General features: G+C 41.3%; 3 protein-coding genes and 1 pseudogene across 5 annotated transcripts; all 4 read left to right on the forward strand.

Annotated features, from left to right (window-relative positions):
• Nucleotides 1–3,059: 3,059 nt before the first annotated feature.
• Nucleotides 3,060–8,399, forward strand: LOC127754106 (cysteine-rich receptor-like protein kinase 10). Of its 2 annotated transcripts, none has more exons than XM_052279571.1 (9): nt 3,060–3,666; nt 3,758–5,041; nt 5,615–5,706; nt 6,027–6,079; nt 6,181–6,278; nt 6,721–6,949; nt 7,045–7,285; nt 7,386–7,545; nt 7,686–8,399. In XM_052279571.1, the coding sequence occupies exons 2-9, from the start codon at nt 4,625–4,627 to the stop codon at nt 7,926–7,928; spliced, it is 1,533 nt and encodes a 510-aa protein (XP_052135531.1). In that variant the 5' UTR covers nt 3,060–3,666; nt 3,758–4,624; the 3' UTR covers nt 7,929–8,399. The 2 variants fall into 2 exon arrangements, with proteins under 2 accessions (XP_052135531.1, XP_052135532.1); XM_052279572.1 differs by having other exon boundaries at nt 5,624–5,706.
• A 1,023-nt stretch (nt 8,400–9,422) lies between these two features.
• Nucleotides 9,423–13,236, forward strand: LOC127754103 (cysteine-rich receptor-like protein kinase 21). The gene is made up of 9 exons (XM_052279565.1): nt 9,423–9,902; nt 10,266–10,315; nt 10,851–10,948; nt 11,024–11,166; nt 11,593–11,803; nt 11,876–12,107; nt 12,225–12,384; nt 12,626–12,817; nt 12,925–13,236. The coding sequence occupies exons 1-9, from the start codon at nt 9,456–9,458 to the stop codon at nt 12,979–12,981; spliced, it is 1,590 nt and encodes a 529-aa protein (XP_052135525.1). The 5' UTR covers nt 9,423–9,455; the 3' UTR covers nt 12,982–13,236.
• A 1,795-nt stretch (nt 13,237–15,031) lies between these two features.
• On the forward strand, nt 15,032–17,987 carry LOC127754112 (vacuolar protein sorting-associated protein 22 homolog 1-like). Of its 2 annotated transcripts, XM_052279577.1 has the most exons (8): nt 15,032–15,337; nt 15,484–15,553; nt 15,651–15,761; nt 16,327–16,462; nt 16,570–16,724; nt 16,871–16,978; nt 17,284–17,373; nt 17,632–17,987. In XM_052279577.1, exons 2-8 carry the CDS (start codon nt 15,503–15,505, stop codon nt 17,737–17,739), a joined length of 759 nt encoding a protein of 252 aa, XP_052135537.1. In that variant the 5' UTR covers nt 15,032–15,337; nt 15,484–15,502; the 3' UTR covers nt 17,740–17,987. The 2 variants fall into 2 exon arrangements, with proteins under 2 accessions (XP_052135537.1, XP_052135538.1); XM_052279578.1 differs by lacking the exon at nt 16,327–16,462 and having other exon boundaries at nt 16,578–16,724.
• Nucleotides 17,988–18,195: 208 nt separating this feature from the next.
• On the forward strand, nt 18,196–19,267 carry LOC127754109 (uncharacterized; annotated as a pseudogene).
• The last annotated feature ends 1,148 nt before the right edge of the window (nt 19,268–20,415 follow it).

The raw sequence follows: 20,415 nt of genomic DNA on the forward strand, positions 1-20,415 counted from the left end.
GTGATGAGTGAGCTAGATAGATTGGAGAAGAATATATGTTCAGATTCTCCGCCGCCTGGCCTTCGCCCTCATGTGGCCATTCGGGACAGGAAGACAAACGCGACCGCAGCGCAGATATGTGGCCAGGAAGGGCTTGGGAGGAGATAACGATGTGCCTGCAATTTTACACTTTGGTCCTGCAGTGGATTTTAATTTATAAATGAGCCCTCAGTCTATTATCAGTACTTCAGTAATGAAACGTGTTTAGTATTTACCAAAATATAATGAATCTCCTTAGGATGATTGTAAACCTTTGGATGTTCTAAATAAAACCGCATCAAAGGAACTTTCCAAATGTGTAATATTTAAATGGATTTCACAATAATTTAATTAACTTCTGTAAAAATCAGGCAAAAAATATCTAATTAGAAATTTGACAATATATATATGCAATCTATTTTCAAGTACAATAAAAAAAATATACCATCTATTCAGCTTATCATCCGTACCAATAATTTCAATTTTAAAACTGCCAAAAAAAGCCACATTGTTTTTTATATAACCGTACTAAAAGTATTGCAAAATAGAGTTGACCGTACACAGTATTAAGGAATTACATCTTATACATAGAATGGAAACGATACCATTAAAAAGAATGGAAGACAATTGTTCAAGTATAGTAATAATATGGATGGAGTACTAATCCACGACACATAGGTTCATGGAAACTCCACGGACTCTATATTCCTATATAAATTAATCTTACAACAATGCTGCAATAAACAATCTACTCTTCCTTTCTTCCGGAGACACCAGTCAGGTCCCTATCAGTTCTCTCCATCATCTTCCATCACAGTGCAACTTATAGATTTATATTGACAAACACTCACATATGCAGTTGATACTTTATATTTTTTGACATTTGATTCGCAGTTGATACTTGCACAACAAAAATATAGGAAAACACGATGCAGAGTGGAAATCACCCTACGGATGATGGCAGTCCAACACAGGACAGGTAAGAATCACCCTAAATACCTTAATCGTTTGTGATTGACTCCTGCAAACTGCGACAATTATGAACTGATTTTCATATCCAATTTTAACAGTTCAAACTTGACTGCTCGAGCCAATTCAAAGGAATTATCGCGGTTAGCAAGATCGAAAAGGAAAAGAAAACTAGACCTGAGAAGGAGCGGATCTCCATCGACCAAAAATTACTCCAGTGCGGATGAAACAAATGCTCTTCAAAGGTAAACACTCAAGTTATCATCACAATTACTAAAAAGGAAATGTGTCATATTTAACAAGGATATGCCAAAATTTACCAGGAAAAGAAAACTTGATGAAAAAAGGACTGGGTTTCAAATGAGCAACAATGAGTCAAGCGCAGATACAGGAAATCCCCTGCAAAGGTAAAATTATAGGCGAAGAATACAATTACCTATGAAGGTCCTGTATTTAATAACAATTTATTTCAACCGCAACAATTATGAACTGATTTTCAGATCCAAGTTTAACAGTTCAAGCGTATGTATTTAATAACAATTAATTTCCGAATAGGTACAATACATCAGAATCAGTCAAAAAAAGTAGTTATCTCCCTATTTTGACATCCAAACATCCATTCTATCCAAACATCCATTCTATTCCATACTATATTTTAAACATTCATTTCTATCATATTTATATACCATTTTCTTTTCTTTTCTCAAAATCATTTATATACCATTTTCTATTCTTTTCTAAAAATCCTGTGTTACAAAGGAAACCTAAATTCTTTCTAATAACAACAAAAATTATGATAGTTTAAATAATATGCCCGCGCAACTGCGCGGGCTACCTTCCTAGTTTGGATAATTTTCAAATGAAGGTAATTATCAAGCTGGTACTACGAGACAGATTGACATGACTGCTATTGGGTACTGTATTGCTCAATCATCTGAGGCTGTAATAGCTGAAGTAAGTGAACTTAGTGAAGTTTCTGTTCAGTCATCGGCTCGGCCTGTAACATTCTTACTGGAACAGAGACGAAAATATTGCCATGTTACAAGCTCAACATAACTCCCAAACTAGTCAAACCGTTGATCTTTTCATGCCAAGAATATTGCAGCTATAACATATTGTATGCATGCCACGAATATGAGACTGCCTCTGATCATTGAGATCACTGCATTGTGCATCTTTCTCCTATATATATATATATATATATCCCACTCACACTGATTGCATGTTAATGAGTCTTCTTTTTTGTAGACTACTTCTGGAGGCAATAACTTGACTGGACTAATGAATATGGACGAGAATGTCAGCGATGACAGTGTTGATGCTTTCGCGTTGGTTAACAGCTGGATAAATTCCTCTCCTCCGTCGTTTAAATGAACCAAAACGGGGAGGCCTCGTTCCTCTGCATATTCTGAAATCTGAATAATTTAACTGAAGGCTCTGTTGGTAGCCAGTAGGCTTGCTGGCTAACTATCTTGTTATTATTTTTCTGCCTAAATGAAAGATGGGTGTATTAGTCAGTAGAGAGAACTAAATTTATGTTTCAAAAAAAAAACTTGGACTGTACTATGTATATTATGGTTTCGGAACTTACGTTGCTGATCAGATCATCGTTGAAACTTATGAAGTTATGAGCACCTGTAAGCACAAATGCACAATGCAAATTAAGTACTTACTGTACTAGTACTTCTGTTCTTTTCTATTTAATGTTTTAGGGCTCTAAAATGTTGAAGTTATGAGCGCCTCAAATAATACTTACTCACTCCGTACTCGTAAAGGAAATAGTTTAGGACAATATTTAAGTCAAATCTTAAGAATATAAATCATGAATAACTCTCAAGTTATTGAGTTTGAAAATGTAAAAATTATATAAATAGATTTGTCTTGAAAAATACTTTCATGAAAGTATACATATATCATTTTTTTAATAAATATTTCAATAAATATTTTGGAGACCGTGTCGCTTTTTAAAACGACTTTCTTTAGGAGTACGAAGGGAGTATTGATTAAGTATTTGAGTGTGTGAAGGATGCATTGAATATTTGAGTGTTAGTGTGCAATTAGGCCAAACAGCGTGGGCCTTGTACGAAGCTGAGAGGAACAGACGGCCCGGCCCATCAGATCACCCTGAAAAGGAAAAACCGCCGGAGTTGCCGGCTGCCCGCCGTCCGCCGCCGCCGCCGCCGCCGCCGACGAGCAACCGACAAGGCATCGCCGCCGCAGAATCAATCAGGAATCGACAAGGTGCTCGCTCTTCCTGTCGCCGGGGAAGTTGCCGCGGGATTCGACTTCCCAGGAACCCACGAATAGGAAATGGTACCCTTCCTTATCTCCGTGAACGCAAGGTGCTCGACGAAATTCTCCTCCCCGTCCGCGAAGCAGTGGTGTCGGCGCAAGGGCGGGAGGGCGTTGAGCGGGACATGTTTGTCGGCTGTCGCGATGCCACGACCAGTGGGAGCCCTACCTGTGTCGAGGCGTGGACTCTCTCGGCGGGAGCTCGATCTCGTCGAAGCCCTTTTGTCTTGAGTTGAACAAATTTGGGGGCGGAGACATGGAGTCTCTGATCTCTGTCGTCTAGCAGACTAGCATGACAAGTCGTCAACTAAAGATTGGATTGGAGGAGACACGCTTTGGTTCAACGGTTGGCTTATCTTCTCCACTTCATCGTGTAATTTTCCATTGGTAAGAAGCCAAGAGTGCATCGTACATGTCGATATCCGTTTTTTTCTTCCAATTTTTACTAACATGTGGTGCAAAAAACTCTCTTGTGCAGTTTGGGTGTGGGTTTCGATGGCATCCGTCGGCATGAGTACAGGCGAGCAGAAGGTGTTTGTTGAAATGTCAAGCCGAAATGAGCACCGCAAAGGCTTCCGGAATCGAGAGCCTGGATGCCTGGTCTCTCATGTCATGTGTGAACAACCTGCACACACAAGAATGATTTATGATTTCTACCTAGTTTCAAAAAGGTCACGATCATTACTTTGGCCTCAGCTTATCTGTAGGACCCCTTTTGGACGACTGACTGACTGACTGACTGAGTGTATTACCTTTTTATCTGGACTGGTATCTGAATACTTCCGTGCATACACAAAAGATTTGCATATGTTTGTATTAAGAAGGCAAAAGCATGTCAGGTATACAAGCAGCGCCTGAGGGAAATGATGCATAGACCAATAATAGAAGGAAAGGACAGGGAAAAAGGAGAGAAGCTGATCTAAATTCTCGGAAAAGAGGATTACGACCTAATATAACTGTTCAAGGGTACAAGCTGCTAGGTGACCAATCCAATCAGTCAATAAGTCTTTGCTTACTGGGCAGTGTTCTTTGGCCAACTCCCTCCAGGTTCGTTTGTTTCTCTTTCCAGATCGTCCAAGTTACTATGGCCAGCAGTGTCGTGGTTTCTTTGCCACGGTTTGGGTATGAGGGCTTCAACTTGCTTCTCTTTGTCTGATAGGATTAGGGATCCATTAGATGATGGATATTATTGTTAACATCTACTTGGCTGGAAATTGATTCATCCACCTAACTGGCTGGAACTTGTTTCACAAAAATTGCTCTTGTTATACTAGGATGGCACATCTCTAGCAGCAACAGTCTGACCTGGTCACTAGTCCTGAAAGTGAGCAGCCAAGCAGAGAGAATGGATCTCGCGCATCTTGCAGGGTTGGATGCGGTTAAGCTTGTCAGGATGATTGTGCAGGCAGCTCAGAAGGTTCGCCATAACAAGAAGATCTGCCAGCAGCTTGTCCATCATGTGCAGATAGTCGGTGACCTTCTGAAAAAGCTTCAGACTTCAGAGATGATGCAACAACCAGAGATCAGGGATGGACTAAACGAGCTCAAAGAGATCTTGCGTGAGGCGTACATGCTTGTCACATCCTGCGAAAGCAGCAGCTACATATACCACTTCTTCATGGGTGGTCAGCTGGCTGATCAGTTTCGTGTTCTTCAGAGTAGAATAGACTCCTGTCTCCAAGTTTTCCCACTCATCAGCCACATCGACACCTCAGATCGCCTAGACCAAATTCTGGAAATCATACAGCCTCGACGCCCACAGGTATAGTAATTGGTTTATCTATGGAGACAAATCTGATGATTGCATCGACCATGTTTAGTGGATGAAATATAATTATTTGTTCCATTAAGGGCATGGATTAGTAAGGATGAAACATTGAAAAACTAGTTGTGTAGAAGCATGAAGGTAATGAAAGCTCCTGTAGGGTGTTATTTTCCTAACATATGCTTGAGACATGGTTAAAACTTGAAAACAACAAATCTGGTTGCCCCATCATTCCTCTTTTTTCCTAACAGGAAAAAAAAAACCTCATAATTTTCATCATTACTTTCATGCCTACACATTTCCAAGAAAAATAATGTAGACCTTCCAGAAATAAGAAAGGAGAACAAATGAAAACAGTGCATTTTTTTTTTTTTGGGGGGGGGGGGGCAGCTTTTTTCTATATATGGTGTGATTACATTATTTCAAAGAATAATTCTTCCCCATAGCTGTAATTTCCAATGAAGCATGGTGTAGTAATCTAGTACTACTCGACTTATCCATGGATCCATATCCTTAGAATCGGCACACTGATATGATAAAGGTTATTAATACACCTTTTCTGCTATTAAGAAACTTCAGGCTGTAAAAGGGGGGCCAAGGCTGTTTAATGTTTGTGCAACATCTAGTTCTACTGGTTGCTTGAGCTTCCCTCCTGATGCCAGGTGAGATTTGTGAACACATTTCTTGTTGCCATTTTTTCTCAGTGGGATGTGGCATTCCTTGAATTTAAAGCTCCAATGGTAGTTTACATCCATGGTGAGACTTCAGATTCTCTGGTCCACAATAGCTACATAATAATTATAGTCTGTCACATAATTCAGAATTTTGTTAAATGGTTTCCAGTGTCCTACTTAAGAGAAATTGTTCAGTGAAAGATCCATGTAAAAATTTTATGCCATCTATAACCCTTTCGACACGGATCTTTAATATCCAAAGGCTACATTTTCTTCCGTAAATAGTCATAATAGTGTTGCCACCGCAGGATTGAAGCACATTGTGAAGTTGAAAGGTGCTCACTGCAATCGTGTTGTACAGGTATGTCCCATTAAACAGTAGAATGAAGGGAGACAATAGAGTTCGATGGGTGCCAAATAGAATGATTTTGTGTCCCAAAACTCTCTTTCATTTCATAACAGGGTCTGTCAAGTTCTATTTGTCCCAGTTAGTTGATGCTACAGAAAACTTCTCCGACGGAAATAAAATTGGACAAGGTAGCTTTGGCTGTGTTTACAAGGTACTCTCTTCAATAGAAAAAAATGTGTCATCCTAGATTGCGTTCAATCAGCTTCTATTCATTTTAGTGAGACATATATCTAGAATATGTAATTTGGATTTACCAAAATAACATGATTATTTTTTTTCATATACATCTTCAATGAAGACAAGCCAAGAAAAGTTAATTGGTTGAAGTGACTTCTTATTAACTTTGCAAAGTAAAAAAGAAACCACCTTATCTTCTCCGGAGGAGTAATGAATATGCTTGCTTCACAAAATTCGGTTTCCATACTTTGATATCATAATGAATACTGTGATTGAATTCATCCTAATTAATCTGAGGATATATGGCAAAAATCATAGCTATCAAACGACAATGGAATGTGTTGTAACTTTAGAAACTTCATTATTATATAATTGGTTCCTTCTTTAGGTCAACTGCACTTTTTGTTTGCATTCAGGGTCAACTGCACGATGGGCTTGAGGTAGCTGTTAAAAGATGTTTTGAGTTACCTTCTTCACGTAATCAAATGGATTTCCAAGATTTGGAGTTCCAAAATGAGATTTGCTTCCTTGGGAAGCTTCAGCACATCAATGTAGTTAAGCTTCTGGGATACTGTATTCAGGGAACAGAGAGGATTTTGGTCTATGAGTATATGCTGAATAGAAGCGTTGATACCTTCATCTTTGGCATGTGTTCAGTATTACTTCACCTCAAATTTGGATCAAAGGTTCTGTGCAGACTGTGCTTAATTAATGATCTCATTTGTGTTACCATTTTATAGGTGCAAGAACAAGAAGGTTGCATCTGGACTGGTCTACACGCTCTCGGATAATTCATGGGATAGCTGAGGGTCTGCTTTATCTCCATAAGCACTGTGGACTACATATTGTACATGGAGATCTGAAGCCAAGCAACATTCTTTTGGACTCCAACATGAATCCCAAGATCTCTGATTTTGGCCTGGCTAGAAGGTATAGTCCAGGTGTAGATGAAGAGTACGCCGATCGCATACTGGGGTCAATGTAAGATCTTATCAGATCGATATCACAATTTTTTATATCCCAGCGGGCTCTTTTTTCCTTCTTATTGTTTAAGCTCTTAATTTTTGTTTCCACATTTTAGTGGTTTTATTGCTCCCGAATGTCGGGAAAGACGACTTTTCTCAACGAAGTCTGATGTGTATGGCTTTGGAGCATTGGTTCTCGAGATCATTAGTGGAAAGCGATGCTTTTCACTTGCGAGTGGAGATTCTGGAGACGACTATGGATTTCTGAACAAGAGGGTGCGTAGAATTTTTGAAATTTGTCTTGAATTTTGAATATTAATGGTGCCCCTGCCATCTTTTATTAACTTGAACTACCAAGTGCTAATTTAATGGCCAATCTATCTGAGAATTTTTGTTTTTCTTACCCACTTCCTCAGGCGTGGTACTTATGGAGAACAGGAAGATTGATCAAGCTTGTCGATTCGCCCTCAGGTGATGAATTGGAGACTAGAGAGATACTAAGATGCATTCACATAGCACTGCTGTGTGTGGAGGAGAACCCTGCCAACCGGCCCACCATGCAGGAGGTTGTTCTGATGTTAAGCTGCCGGACTGCTCTGCTGCCTAAACCTCGTCGTCCAGCTTACCTAAGGGCAGAAATTGTGTCGACACATCCATAGCAGTATAGCACAGATTTTACCACAATGACGACTTTATGGAGCTTAGGATTCATGTGCATATGATTCTTGAGATCTGTTCGTCATATTCTTGAGCTTTTGCCTACAAACTCAAATGGATAAAACATGGAAAGAGTCCATATTTTTGGAAGCTTCTTCAAGATCGTGTTTGCTTTCCCTATAGGGATTGAGACTCCTGTTCTATCACTCTGAATTTATGGGCAAAACCTCAACAATATGACGAACAGATCTGCATTCCATCCTTACCACCTTTGTACGTATTATGTAGGAGTATGTGTGTCAAGAGGTGAACGGTGTACCATAATGTTTTACCAGCATTCCATCCTTACCACCTTTGTATTATGTAGGAGTATGTGTCAAGAGGTGAACAATCTACCGTAATGTTTTACCAGAATGGTAAAAGCATAAGCATGAATGAATGCTCACGCTTCTCGTATGGAACAAAATTCAGCTGACTGCTTTGTTATTTTCAATCATACCACGAGTCTCTTACTGCCTGCCAGGTGAACCACTCGCTGGTCTTTCTAACCAACTAACTGGGCTCTGTAATAATCTTTGCTCAGTGGTGTGTCGGTGCCTGTTTGGATATATATTGATTATACTATTAATTTGGTATCTCTTGGTATCTAGGTATTATGAGGTATCATGAGATACCAAATTTTATACTAAATTTTTGGTACCTCCTCAAGGACCGTAGAATTACTTTTTTGATAGAGCAATTTTACAGTTCTTGAGGAGGTACCATGAGGTACTATTTTTTCTACTGTAAATTTGGTATCTCTTAGTACCTAGGTATCATGAGATACCAAATTTTACACTAAATTTTTAGTACCTCCTTAAGGACCGTAGAATTACTCTACTGTGCTGCGTTTTACCGTGTTTATTACTAAGGAAAACAGGATACGGTGGTTTCACATTCTCTGTTGCCGAACATGATCCTTCAGATATGGCCCATCTGCTGTCACATCGCTGGAACTTTCTTGGATGTTTCCTATCCAGAAGAAAACAATATATCTTGCTCATGTAGGGTCCTAGAGCTACTGGAAGATCCTTTGAAATTTCAACAGCACTAATGGACCGCTCCATTTTCCGTGCATAGAAGATGAGTTCCCAACCCAAATCAACAAACACAGCTTTAGGCTTGTCTTCAACTTCAATGGTGTAGTTCCTCTTGTTAGTTCCTCTTCAACTTCAATGGTCAAAGTTATATAGTCTTGTCTTTTTTTGACGTTGATATAGTCTTGTCTTCAAGGAAAGAAAATGTTACTTCCTCTGTTTCACAATGTAAGTCATTTTAGCATTTTCCACATTCATATTGGTATTAATGAATCAAGATATATAGATATATATGTCTAGATTCATTAATATCAATATGAATACGGGAGATACTAGAATGACTTACATTGTGAAACCGAGGGAGTATCTTCTATGCAGAAGAGAATACTGAAGAATTCTAGCTATGTAGATAGTGGCTGCTTGTGTTCAAGCAAGGAACAAACAGAGAGAAGTATGGCGCTATGGAATGGCTTGGGTCAGGTGGCCAACATTGCGCAGCTTGCCGGGGTAGATGCATATGGGCTCATCAAGATGATCGTGGAGGCTGCGCAGACAGCTAAAAGGAACCAGGAGACCTGCCAGAAGCTAGCACGGCATGTGAAGATGATCGGCGACCTGCTGCAGCGACTCCAAAGCACAGAGCTTATGCAGCATCAAGAAACGAGGAACCCGGTGGAGCAGCTGGAGGAGACGCTCCGACACACCTACATGCTCATCTTGTCCTGTCAGGACAGCAGCTACCTGCACAGCTGCTTCATGGGAGGGAAGCAGGCTCACCAGCTGCGCGAGGTGCAGAGTGATATCACCTTCTACCTCCAGCTCTTCCCTCTTGTCAGCTTCGTTGACACGACCCGTACCTGGGAGCGGCTTCTGAGAAGAGCTCAACCTTCTTGCACTGAGGTACATGGTTTGTCTTTCTTTTCTCTCCTTCAAGCAAGTCAGTGGAAAGGGGATTAAAATGTATAAGTTCGATGATGCATGTTAATCAAAGATTCCATTTAATAGGAGACATCCTCAGATTAGTTATGATGCCACTACTGAGAATGAGAAGCAGAGAAAGAACTCTGGTTCTAGAGATGCAGTGAAATGTGATAGTTCCTCTTAATGTCAAAGTTCATACCAGCTCCTTGCTGGAAAATGTTTCTTATCATGACAGTTCCTTGCTCTAATTTGTTTTGATTATCTTCTTAATTATCTATTCAAGAGAAACTTTGTCGCGGGGATCTTGTTCTTATCTTTATTAATTTTTGGTTACTCTCACAGGATACTGCAGATGAGTTACAAAAAGTACATCATTCAGATCATAGAATTAGGTACGTTATATCAATACTGCACCCATTTTATGCCAAGCTCATGTTGCATTCGATTTTCCTGTGCTTTTAAGACATCATACACCAACTTTTTTTCCCTCATTATTTCATTCAAGATGTAGATGAATGATGAACAAAATACTCACAGCGTGAAAAAAGAACTATTGGGCAACATGCTCTCCTCGAATTATCGCCGATCAGGGATTTTGTGATGATTACTTTAATTATATCATCCTTATGGCTTATGTTCCTTTGCAGAACTTGCCATAGTACTACAGCGGTTGATCCAAACCTACTTGTGAATTATGATATAGTAATAAGGTGTTCTTGCTAATGTTTACAAGGAACCATGTACAGGACTATGCACACAAATACATTAAGCTGATTGAGTTACATTGGCAATTTATATTCAGGTACCAACATAGATGTCATGGTGGATGCACTAGTTACTCTAGGGTGTTACAAATGAATGGCAGCATCTTTATATCCATTTATAGGTGTATCATTTTGACATATTAATTTGGTACTATATGATCAGATTCAACACAGAAATTCTCAACGCGACTGAATTTGGTGATCAGAGTGTAACTCAATGTCCAGAAGTTTTTGAGGAAAAACGAAGTGAACAAGCATCAAGTATGTCAATTCGCAACAATTTTGTTTTATTTTTGTCTATTAGTATTGACAAGATATAGTTTTTTAATCAATCAGTCAGAAGCCTGAACCTGGATCAACTAGTTGTTAATGATATTGGAAAAGGAGCAGTGTTGACTTTTTCACAGATATTGGCTGCTACAAACAATTTTTCAGGGAGATCCTTAATTGGACAAGGTGGATTTGGGCCTGTTTACAAGGTACTCCGTAGTTCTCTTCAAAAGTAAACCTTAGGAGTTAGGATGAAGAAAATCCTGAACTTTTGAAGAAATAGTAATATTAGAATTCTAAATTTGCAGTTCTTACACTCGCTGGATCAAATGAAAAATTTTTCAGCCAATAATTTTAATCTCACCCACATAACTAATCTTTCTATAATATTTTTTTTCCATAACAGCAGTACATAAATAATGCGGATAGGATATTTTGAAAAATTTCAGCTCCTCCCATGATCTTGCTTTAGAACATGTTGTCATGTCAGCTTCTTGTAACATGTATAACATCCAGGAATGCTTTTTATGGCATTATCTAGAAAATCTATGAATGCTTTGAATATGCGCATATCTGAATATTTTGATTTACAATGCTTAGATGTGCTTTATTAATCTGAATTTAAACTTTCTCAGGGAAAACTTCCCAATGGACTTGAGATTGCTGTCAAAAGGCATGATACTTCTTCACATCAAGGTGAAGAAGAGTTCATGGCTGAGATTGACGTCATACCAAAACTTCGACGAAAAAATATAATTGAGCTGATTGGGTTTTGTGTTCAAGGCAAAGAATATATTCTTGTCTATGAATACATTCCAAATGGAAGTTTGGCTTCTATCATTAGCGGCAAGTTTTCTATTTTGACTAAGACCAATGCCTCCACTTTTTTTTCTCTAAATGATATCTGGTATTTTGTAGATGAAACAAAAAGGATATTGCTACATTGGTCTAAGCGCCTTAAAATAATTGAAGGAATCTCAGATGGTCTTCTTTACCTACACAACCATTCTCCCAAGTGCATTGTCCATAGGGACATAAAAGCAAGTAATATCCTCTTAGATTATGAAATGAATGCTAAGATTTCTGATTTTGGTCTGGCCATAAAATTAGCTCCGAAAGCAACTACGGAGGTGCTTGTTCGTGGCACATGGTAGATACTCTCCCAGTCTCCCTATACTGTAAACTAGTTAGAGATGCAACTCTCATCTTTCCCTTGATAAGTGTAGCTACAGGTGCACTGCTGTGACGATCTACTGTCATCTTTCAGGGGTTATGCCGATCCTGAATATGTTGCTACTGGAGTAATCTCGGAGAAAACCGACGTTTATAGCTTTGGCATTGTACTGCTTGAGATAATAAGTGGAAAGTTGTGTGTATCTGGATATAATGTGAAGAGCAGATCTCGACGAACAATATTTCCTGAATTTGTAAGTATTCCATAACTGCACCTCTATTTTTATCAATGTTCTAAGGGTGAATGGTGGTATCTTCTTATTAGAAAATGTGAAAATGGTACTACTCTCTGGTAGTGTGGTTGATAAATTCCAACCTGTTCATGCAAACTTTCCTCAGTTCCTGCCTGAACTGCCTTTTTTTTTATGTTTCTGTAAGATTAAGATATTTTAAATTTTCATATGTTGCTCTTTAATATTCTGATAATCTTTTCAGGCACTGAAGAACAGAAAAAAGTTGCACAAGCTTATTGATCCATCATTAGGTGCTAAGAAACATGAGCGAGCTCAAATTATGCAATGTCTTAGGGTGGCGATGTTGTGCGTTCGGGATCGCGCTGAACATCGGCCTACCATGTCTGAAGTTGTTACTATGCTTCCTAGCATCAAGACACCGAAAGACAGAAAGGTACAAGCACTGTTTCTGTCCAAGTTATGCTTGGATTGCACATGAAAATACTGAATGGCATTTGCTCTCTTTCTGTTTGTTAATTAGGACGCTCTATTTCTTTGCAGACCTACTTATCTACTGGTTGGGAACGGACTTGGATGCATGGTTGTTTAGGCTGTTAAAACAGTTGTCTACCGTCATGTGTCAATGTGTGTACCGTTAATCCCAGAGACGACAGACATATGTAGCTACTGTTAAGCTTGATGTTTAACTCTGATGCTCATGTGTACGTTAAGCCGTTTAGGCAGTTGTCAACGTGCGCTTTTGATGCACAAATTGACCATTAGGTGCTCCAGGGACGAGATATAAGATACATATGCTTGAAGACAACATTGGAATCACATATAAAGTTTTGCAAGAAAAAAATGAAAGAGAGAACTCATGGCCCATGAATGCATTGTGCAACAACTAATTAATTTCCCCTCTCTTATTCAGGGATGAAAAAGCCCATCTGCATAGGGCTCTGGCCTCTGGAAATTGCTCAACCGTCTATCACTCATATGATATTTGAATATTTCTACCCTGATGGATGCCGACAAGAAGTAGTATGCAGGGAGAGATTGTTGTTGAGAAGACTTCTCTGGATTTCTCAAATTTGTCAGAATTGATTTCATCAAACCGAAAATCGGCTGGGAGCTCAAAATTTGCAAAAATTTCATAAGCAAACCATATTCTAGAGTCCTTTGGAAATCCATCATAGAAGTTGCCGAACCAATCCTTAAAGAGTTCATCCGATAACTTGGATCCGGCGTATGTAGATGCTGCCTCTCCAAAAGACATACATCGGCGAGTTGTGATCTCTTGGCCATCCTCATCTATGATCGGCTGGGATCTTGGGAATTCAGCCTTAGTCAGTGCTGGTCTATCAACCACCCTCATGGTATGCAAATTCAAAGTTTGTAACAACCACCATGGGCCACCAGTATTGATAGCAGAGCCTGAAGCAATTCTTGCTGATGCCAAATTTAGGGTCTGGTACAGATATCCTAGCAAGAATTTACCCAAAGGAAATTGTTTCTTCTCTTCAAGGGCTTCGACTACATGTTGCCAGTTTGTTGTGGGACCATAGCTTGGGCCACAAAACAGAAATTTTTCTGACCACATTAGCAAGAAGGCTGTGTGCTCCCTGAAAGTTACAGGACATGTACCCATATTTATGGAGATAAAACATGTCCAGCCACCAATACTTCTAGTCTTGAAGGAGAACTTGTTCTTGACATTCATGTTAACTGGATTAGCCGATGAGGTGATATGAAGGGTTGGTGTCATTGGTCCTTGGTTAAACAGAAAGGCATTCAAGGTGTTGGACCAAAAGTAGGAGGCTGCCGACATCATGGGCTCGTCCTTAGCCATATCGGCTACAGTCAAGGCTAAGCTCTTAGCTATCCCAAGTTCTTCCCAGTGTGTTTGCTTACTAGCCGATACCCTATTGTACCACTCTGGCCAGTTTTTGTCAGCCGTTGGCCAAGATTTGAAGGTGTTTGTCCAGTGGTTTAAGCTAGGGTTGGCTAATCTGAAGGGAACCCTGTTGGTTTCGGCATCAATAAACTCAGTGGGATCCGGATTGCCGATTGGACCAAGAAAATACTGATTTGGATGAGCTAGACTTGGGATTGCTATCTGATGAGAAAGATGCTACAACAGAAAGAAGAAAAAGGGAAAATTACGAAGGAGAAAAACCAATCTACCGCAAGGAGAAGAAATTTTTGCCAAGGGAAAGAGAGGAGATTGGAGGAAGAATAAATACCAAACCCAGACATTATACTCTTATTAGAATCTCAGGTACACCGTTTTGCAAGTTGAGGGACTCATCATATTTGGTATTGCAGTTCGAGGATGATATTCGAACTCGGCGATGATCTAAACTGAACTTGTTCCAATTTAAAAAGTTGTATACACTTTCTGGGCCTTACAAAGTAGACGGGCCAGAGCCCCACCAGCGTCAGCGGGCGAGGCCCAATAAGCCCCGTGGCAAACAACGGCACGTCATTGCCTCACACTGTCTACCACACTAATGTGAACTTATTCCATTTAAATTTCGTTGTGGATCAGACATTTGGTGGGCCTTATTCGGATTCCAGCCCAGCAAATGATGGGCCCCGCAGTGGATTGACTGGGGCCCAAACATCATCGCCTCTTGCCGTCGTCTCGTCTTTTCCTCTGCGGCTGAACTAGTTGCTGATCCAAGGCCGTCGTCCACTCGCCATCCCACCGGCCACCGCCTCCGCCGCCTCTCACCGGCGCCACCGCCTCCGCCGCCTCTTACCAGCGTCACCGCTGCTCTGCCTCCACCGCCTTCTTCCTCTCCACAAGCCCCGGTCGCCCAGTACGCATCCCACCCGTCGCCGTCGACCTAGCTGCCTGGTGGAGGTGGAGGCGAGGGGGATTGACTCGGCTCCGGTGCTCCGATTGAGCCCGCAGGCGACCGATCTGGAGACGGTCCGCTCCGCTTCTCGCCGGAGGCTGTCGCGAACCCAGGTAACATCCCCGCCCTAACCTCTGCTGCTTGCGCTATGTTCGATCGATTAGAAGTTTAGAACACATGCAGAACTCAGGCCACATCGAATCGATCGCTGTTCACGAGATGTGCTAATTAATTCCATCGGATTTTTATGGGACTGCAGCCAATTTATACTAGGAAGCATGAGGAGGCGACCGGGAATCGCGGGTTTACAGAACGCGGCGGCTACTCGCGTATGTGGACATCATCTTGCTTGGATAGCTTATAATGTTTTTTCTTTTCCTGTGGATCCTGAGATAGTGAGATGAGTGTGCTCTTGGAAAATTTAAGGACCAATTCCGGCTGGTTGGGGAAAATGTGGCCAAGGTCAGGACCGATGTAATGAAGGAGCAGCTTGCCACATTTCGGACACAACTCGAAGAATTTGCACTCAAGCATAAGGTGATTCTTACTCCTGTATTCTAGTTGAGTTTGACAGAAAATCTTATCATCGCTATTTGTATGTCCCAAATTGAATTACACATAGCATGCTTTCATGATCTTCTTAATCTTGGGGATTAGAATATATCAGTTGTTCTCGCATCTTTTTTCGACTGACTGAATTCTTACATTTTTTTTTCAACTGCCCCGCGCAAATGAAATGAATGTTCTAACAAACATGCAAACAACGAAGTTACTGCTACTCACTTGATTAAAGTTGCTTATCGAACTGGGAAATAGGGAGCCTAAATAGCATACGAGTCCACGGTCAAGTGCTCAAGATATACCAAAACTGAGGAATGGTGGTTAAAGATGGAAAATGTAACAGAAAAAGGTTTTGGAGTTACCTAGGTGCCAATTGATAATTATTTCTTGTGATACATTTCACTTGTCCCATGGCATCTAGTTCCAGCAGGGGTGACATTTGCAATATTATACTGATGTTCTAGGTGTTCACAATAGAGCTCAAATGGCACAGCATATTCCAACTCTTAGGTAACTTTGTGTATATGGTGTACTAGTGCAGAATGATATCCGTAAAAATCCACTATTTAGACAACAGTTCCATGAGATGTGTGCAAAAGTTGGAGTAGACCCTCTGGCTTCGAATAAAGGAGCTTGGGCAGAACTTCTAGGGATTGGTGACTTCTACTATGAATTGGGTTGGTAACTTAATTTAAGTTATCTTATATATTTTGATCCTGGAAGTTTCTTTCTTTTATTATTGGACCATTTATGTTCTGCTTAGCATCTGTGTCTATTGCACCAGGAGTTCAGATTGTTGACATATGCATAGCAACCAGAGCGACCAACGGTGGCTTGATTGACTTGCTAGATCTCCGTAAACTCCTGTGTCAGAAGAGGAAAGCTGATCTTGGATCCTTAACATCAGATGATTGTTTGCGTGCGATAAGTAAGCTGAAGGCAAGTATTTTAAGGAATTCTACAGCTACATATTTTTTTGGAATCTTATAATTGCATTCATGCCAGTTTTACAAGATCGCACTCGAATCGATTAATTCTTGGACAGATCTGTTAATTCTTCTGATCCTTCGCTTGTGAACTCTCAGGTCCTTGGTAGTGGTTTTGAAGTAATTTCTGTTGGGAAGAAAAAGCTTGTACGTTCTGTTCCTACAGAACTGAATAAAGATCACAATGGGATACTTGAGCTAGCTCAGGTTTGTAATCACAGCTTTTAATAGTGTATAATACTGCAGTACACTTAACAAGTATGTGGATGCTGTCATAACCTTATCATGCTTGCACCGAACAAGTACGTGGATGGTGTATAACCTTTGGTTGGAAGTCGTAAAGCCCTATATATTCCACATAAACACTTGTTTTATCATGCTTATTTCAGTCAACATGGAGACATAGCACAAAACTATGTTAAGCCAAAGCTTTCAAATTGCTGCCTTGCTCAATCTGTCACCTTGCCACAATATGACCATACCTGTCCAGTTATAACATCATTCACATGCAGGCTGAAGGTTTTGTCACAGTAGAACAAGTCGAGAGAAAGTTCTCGTGGTCAACTGGCCGTGCCATCGATGTCCTTGAAACTTTGCTCAAGGTAAATCCTGCTCCTGCATTTCCACTCTTTAAGCAACCTTTGTGCTTCATTTCTGTGCCCAAAGAAAAGAAAACTGACTTCCTTTGATGCAAGTTATGTATTGGTGATTAGAATTCTCTCTGTTGAATCCACGCTTAAGCCATTGCAGGATTACCTTCTTTTTGAGCTACCATGTATAAATTAAGTACTTTTCTATTGACACTTGTTATGAACGTCTTTGGCATCTATATGCAACTCTGATCTCTATTACACAAACAGGAAGGGCTTGCTATGATCGACGATGGGCACAGGGATGGCAAGCGCAGATACTGGTTCCCGTGCGCCACTCTCAGTTCTGACTCGATTGGTGCCGATGCCAAGTCATGACCTGTGCCACTCCATTGTTGTCACCTGTATCCTTTTTTCCATTGGTTCATTTCTGTACAGCTCTGGAAGAATCACGAGATACTTTCAGTGCTGGGCTGCCGGCAAAAATGTTACATTGTGATTCGTGCATCAGGCAGGATTCTGAACGTATTTGTACTAGTGGTCTATACTATACTAGTTCTTTGACGACACGAAATTCTACTCGTAATCGTAAATTTTCAATGCTAATGGCCTCATATTTTCGCTTATGTTTATGCCATCAGCTAGAATTTGAATTTTCAACTTTAAATTTAGAGTTGATTTTGAGGCTTTTTTCATTGAAGTTTATTTCCAGCCATGTATATAAAAAATTTATTTATAAATTATTTTTTGTTTGTAAATATGGGTATTCCACGCCGTAAGTTGCTAATGTGAGCAAGAGAAATGCTCGCAATAAAAATGATTAATAAAAACCATATTCATTCGGCCCACGGGCCTCAGCCCTCAAGGCTTCAACCAATGACAATTGACAGCCGGACAGGAGTAATTGGCAAGAAGAAATAAAAGGGAAAAAAGAGGCGGGAATTCATTTTTGGGAAATGGCCACCACAGAGGCGAAGCGCCGGCGCCACCACTCACCGCCGGCGGCGATTCCTCCTCCCCTACTCCGGCGGCCATTGCCGACTCGTCGTCACCGTCGCTGGATCTCATCCCTGACATAGCCCGCCGCCTGACGTCCCTGGAGGATTTCTTCTCCCTGCGCGCCTCCTACCGCGCGCTCCTCCCGGAGTTGCGCCGCCTCCTCGCCGAGGCGCTCTTCCACCTGCGCCTCCGCCGCCTCCACTGCTTCCGCCTCCCTCCCATGGGGGCACCACCTGCCCCCCTCACGCTACACCCTCCTCACCGCCACCACCGCCGCCAACAACTACCCACCAAGGCTCCTCCTCCTCCTCCACCTCTTCACCGGCGAGCAGCTCTGCCTCCCCAAGGTCTTCGCGCCCTTCTCCCGCGTCATCCTCACGGCGGACCTCCTCGTCGTCATCTTCTTGTCCGGCCGGGCCACCGTCCAGCACTGCCACGCACCCCACGTGTTCGACGATTTGATCTCTGTCAACGGCACCCTCTACGCGCTGGTTGGCCTCCGTCTTGCCACGCTCGAGCCGTCGGAGAGTTCACTGGAGCTGTCATTTCTGGGGGGAGAGCATGATGACGCGAATAGGCCGGAGGGGGATCGGTTCATGCTCGGGGAGTGTGCGTGGAGCATGAGGAGAGGGTTGTGTACCGCGTGTTCCGTTGGGTGTCTGAGAAAAGGATGTGGGAGATGATCACCAACTTGGGCGGGCGGTCGCTGTTTCTTGGCTTGGATGGATTTGCAGCTTGCGTTGATGAAGATCATACAGGGGTTCGAGGGGATTCCTTGGCTGAGTATTCCTTGGCTGATGGAACCTGTGATGTCTGCAATGCTGACTATCCAGGCTCACCACCCCTGAACTGAACAAACAGTTCACTCATCAGACCATCAGTTTGGATCTTCCCCAGCTTGTGTTGATGCAAGCCTGAGAAGGGTTCATCCTAGATCAATGTTGAAGTCCTATTGCTCAGTTGCTCACAAGAGAAAAAAGAATGGTAATGCTTGATCATTAGCTTGCTTACTAGGTCATTTATGTAAACAATATATTCATACGGCGATCAGTACTTGCATCTTATTCGACCAGTCAATTGTTGTTTTGGTCGATATAGTGAAATACTTTTCCTTAGGATTTTGACCACAGGAGCAAAATAATTTTGTTCCCTGAATGCTGACAGCATTGCTTTATGTGCTATGCAACTTGTTGAGATATTATGAAGCTTCTTTTGCGTTTATTTTCCTTTGATACTGCAGTAATAGTGAGTAAATCACATAATATATCAAGGAATATGCTAGTACCATAATGTTAATTGGTTATATTTGACTATGTCCCTGTGCAGAATCTGGAAGTTGCATGATTGTAACTTTTGTAGGGTAGGCAGTAGCTGAATTCTTAACCCTGTTTGTTTTGTGATTTATACAATGCTGCAAATCCTGCGGAGTTGTCACAGTTATTTCAGTGATAGTGAGAAATAAGACCAGGAATAACACACGTCCAATGGACAATATCATAAATTATAGTTGATCATGTTTTTTATTTGTACGTACTAGTCGTAGACGGTGGGGCCGTGGGGGAGTTGGGCTGGGGGCGGTCGAAGAGGTTGGCGCCGAGGCTCTTGGTGGCAAGGTTGCTCCCCGGGTGGAAGACGCTCCTCGATCCACACGTTGCTGCCCCGCGGCGTCGTCGGAGACGAAGACGACGGCGTCACCGGCGTCGTCGGGGTCGTCGGCAATGACTGCGTCCGCTTGTACGCTCCCCCGCTCGCCTCGCCGTCACCATCTAAATATCCAGGTTCAGTGATGGGATTCAGAAATTGCTAAAAAACAGTCTAAGGTAAAGATTAACTAATGAGGTGTACTGTTAGATTTGTACGAAATTTACATAGTAATTTAAATTTTTAAAAAAACATTATTTACAAATGGAACAATCCAGCCGGCCAGAGTCCAGATCTTAACACTCATTAATACTCCCCCTGTTTCTAAATATTTGTTGCTGTTGACTTTTTTAAACATGGTTGACCATTCGTCTTATTTAAAAAAAACTCTCAAAAACTAAACTAAACTCTTAA

This window comes from Oryza glaberrima, chromosome 11 (genome assembly GCF_000147395.1).
Source record: "Oryza glaberrima chromosome 11, OglaRS2, whole genome shotgun sequence".
NCBI classification, from domain to species: domain Eukaryota; kingdom Viridiplantae; phylum Streptophyta; class Magnoliopsida; order Poales; family Poaceae; genus Oryza; species Oryza glaberrima.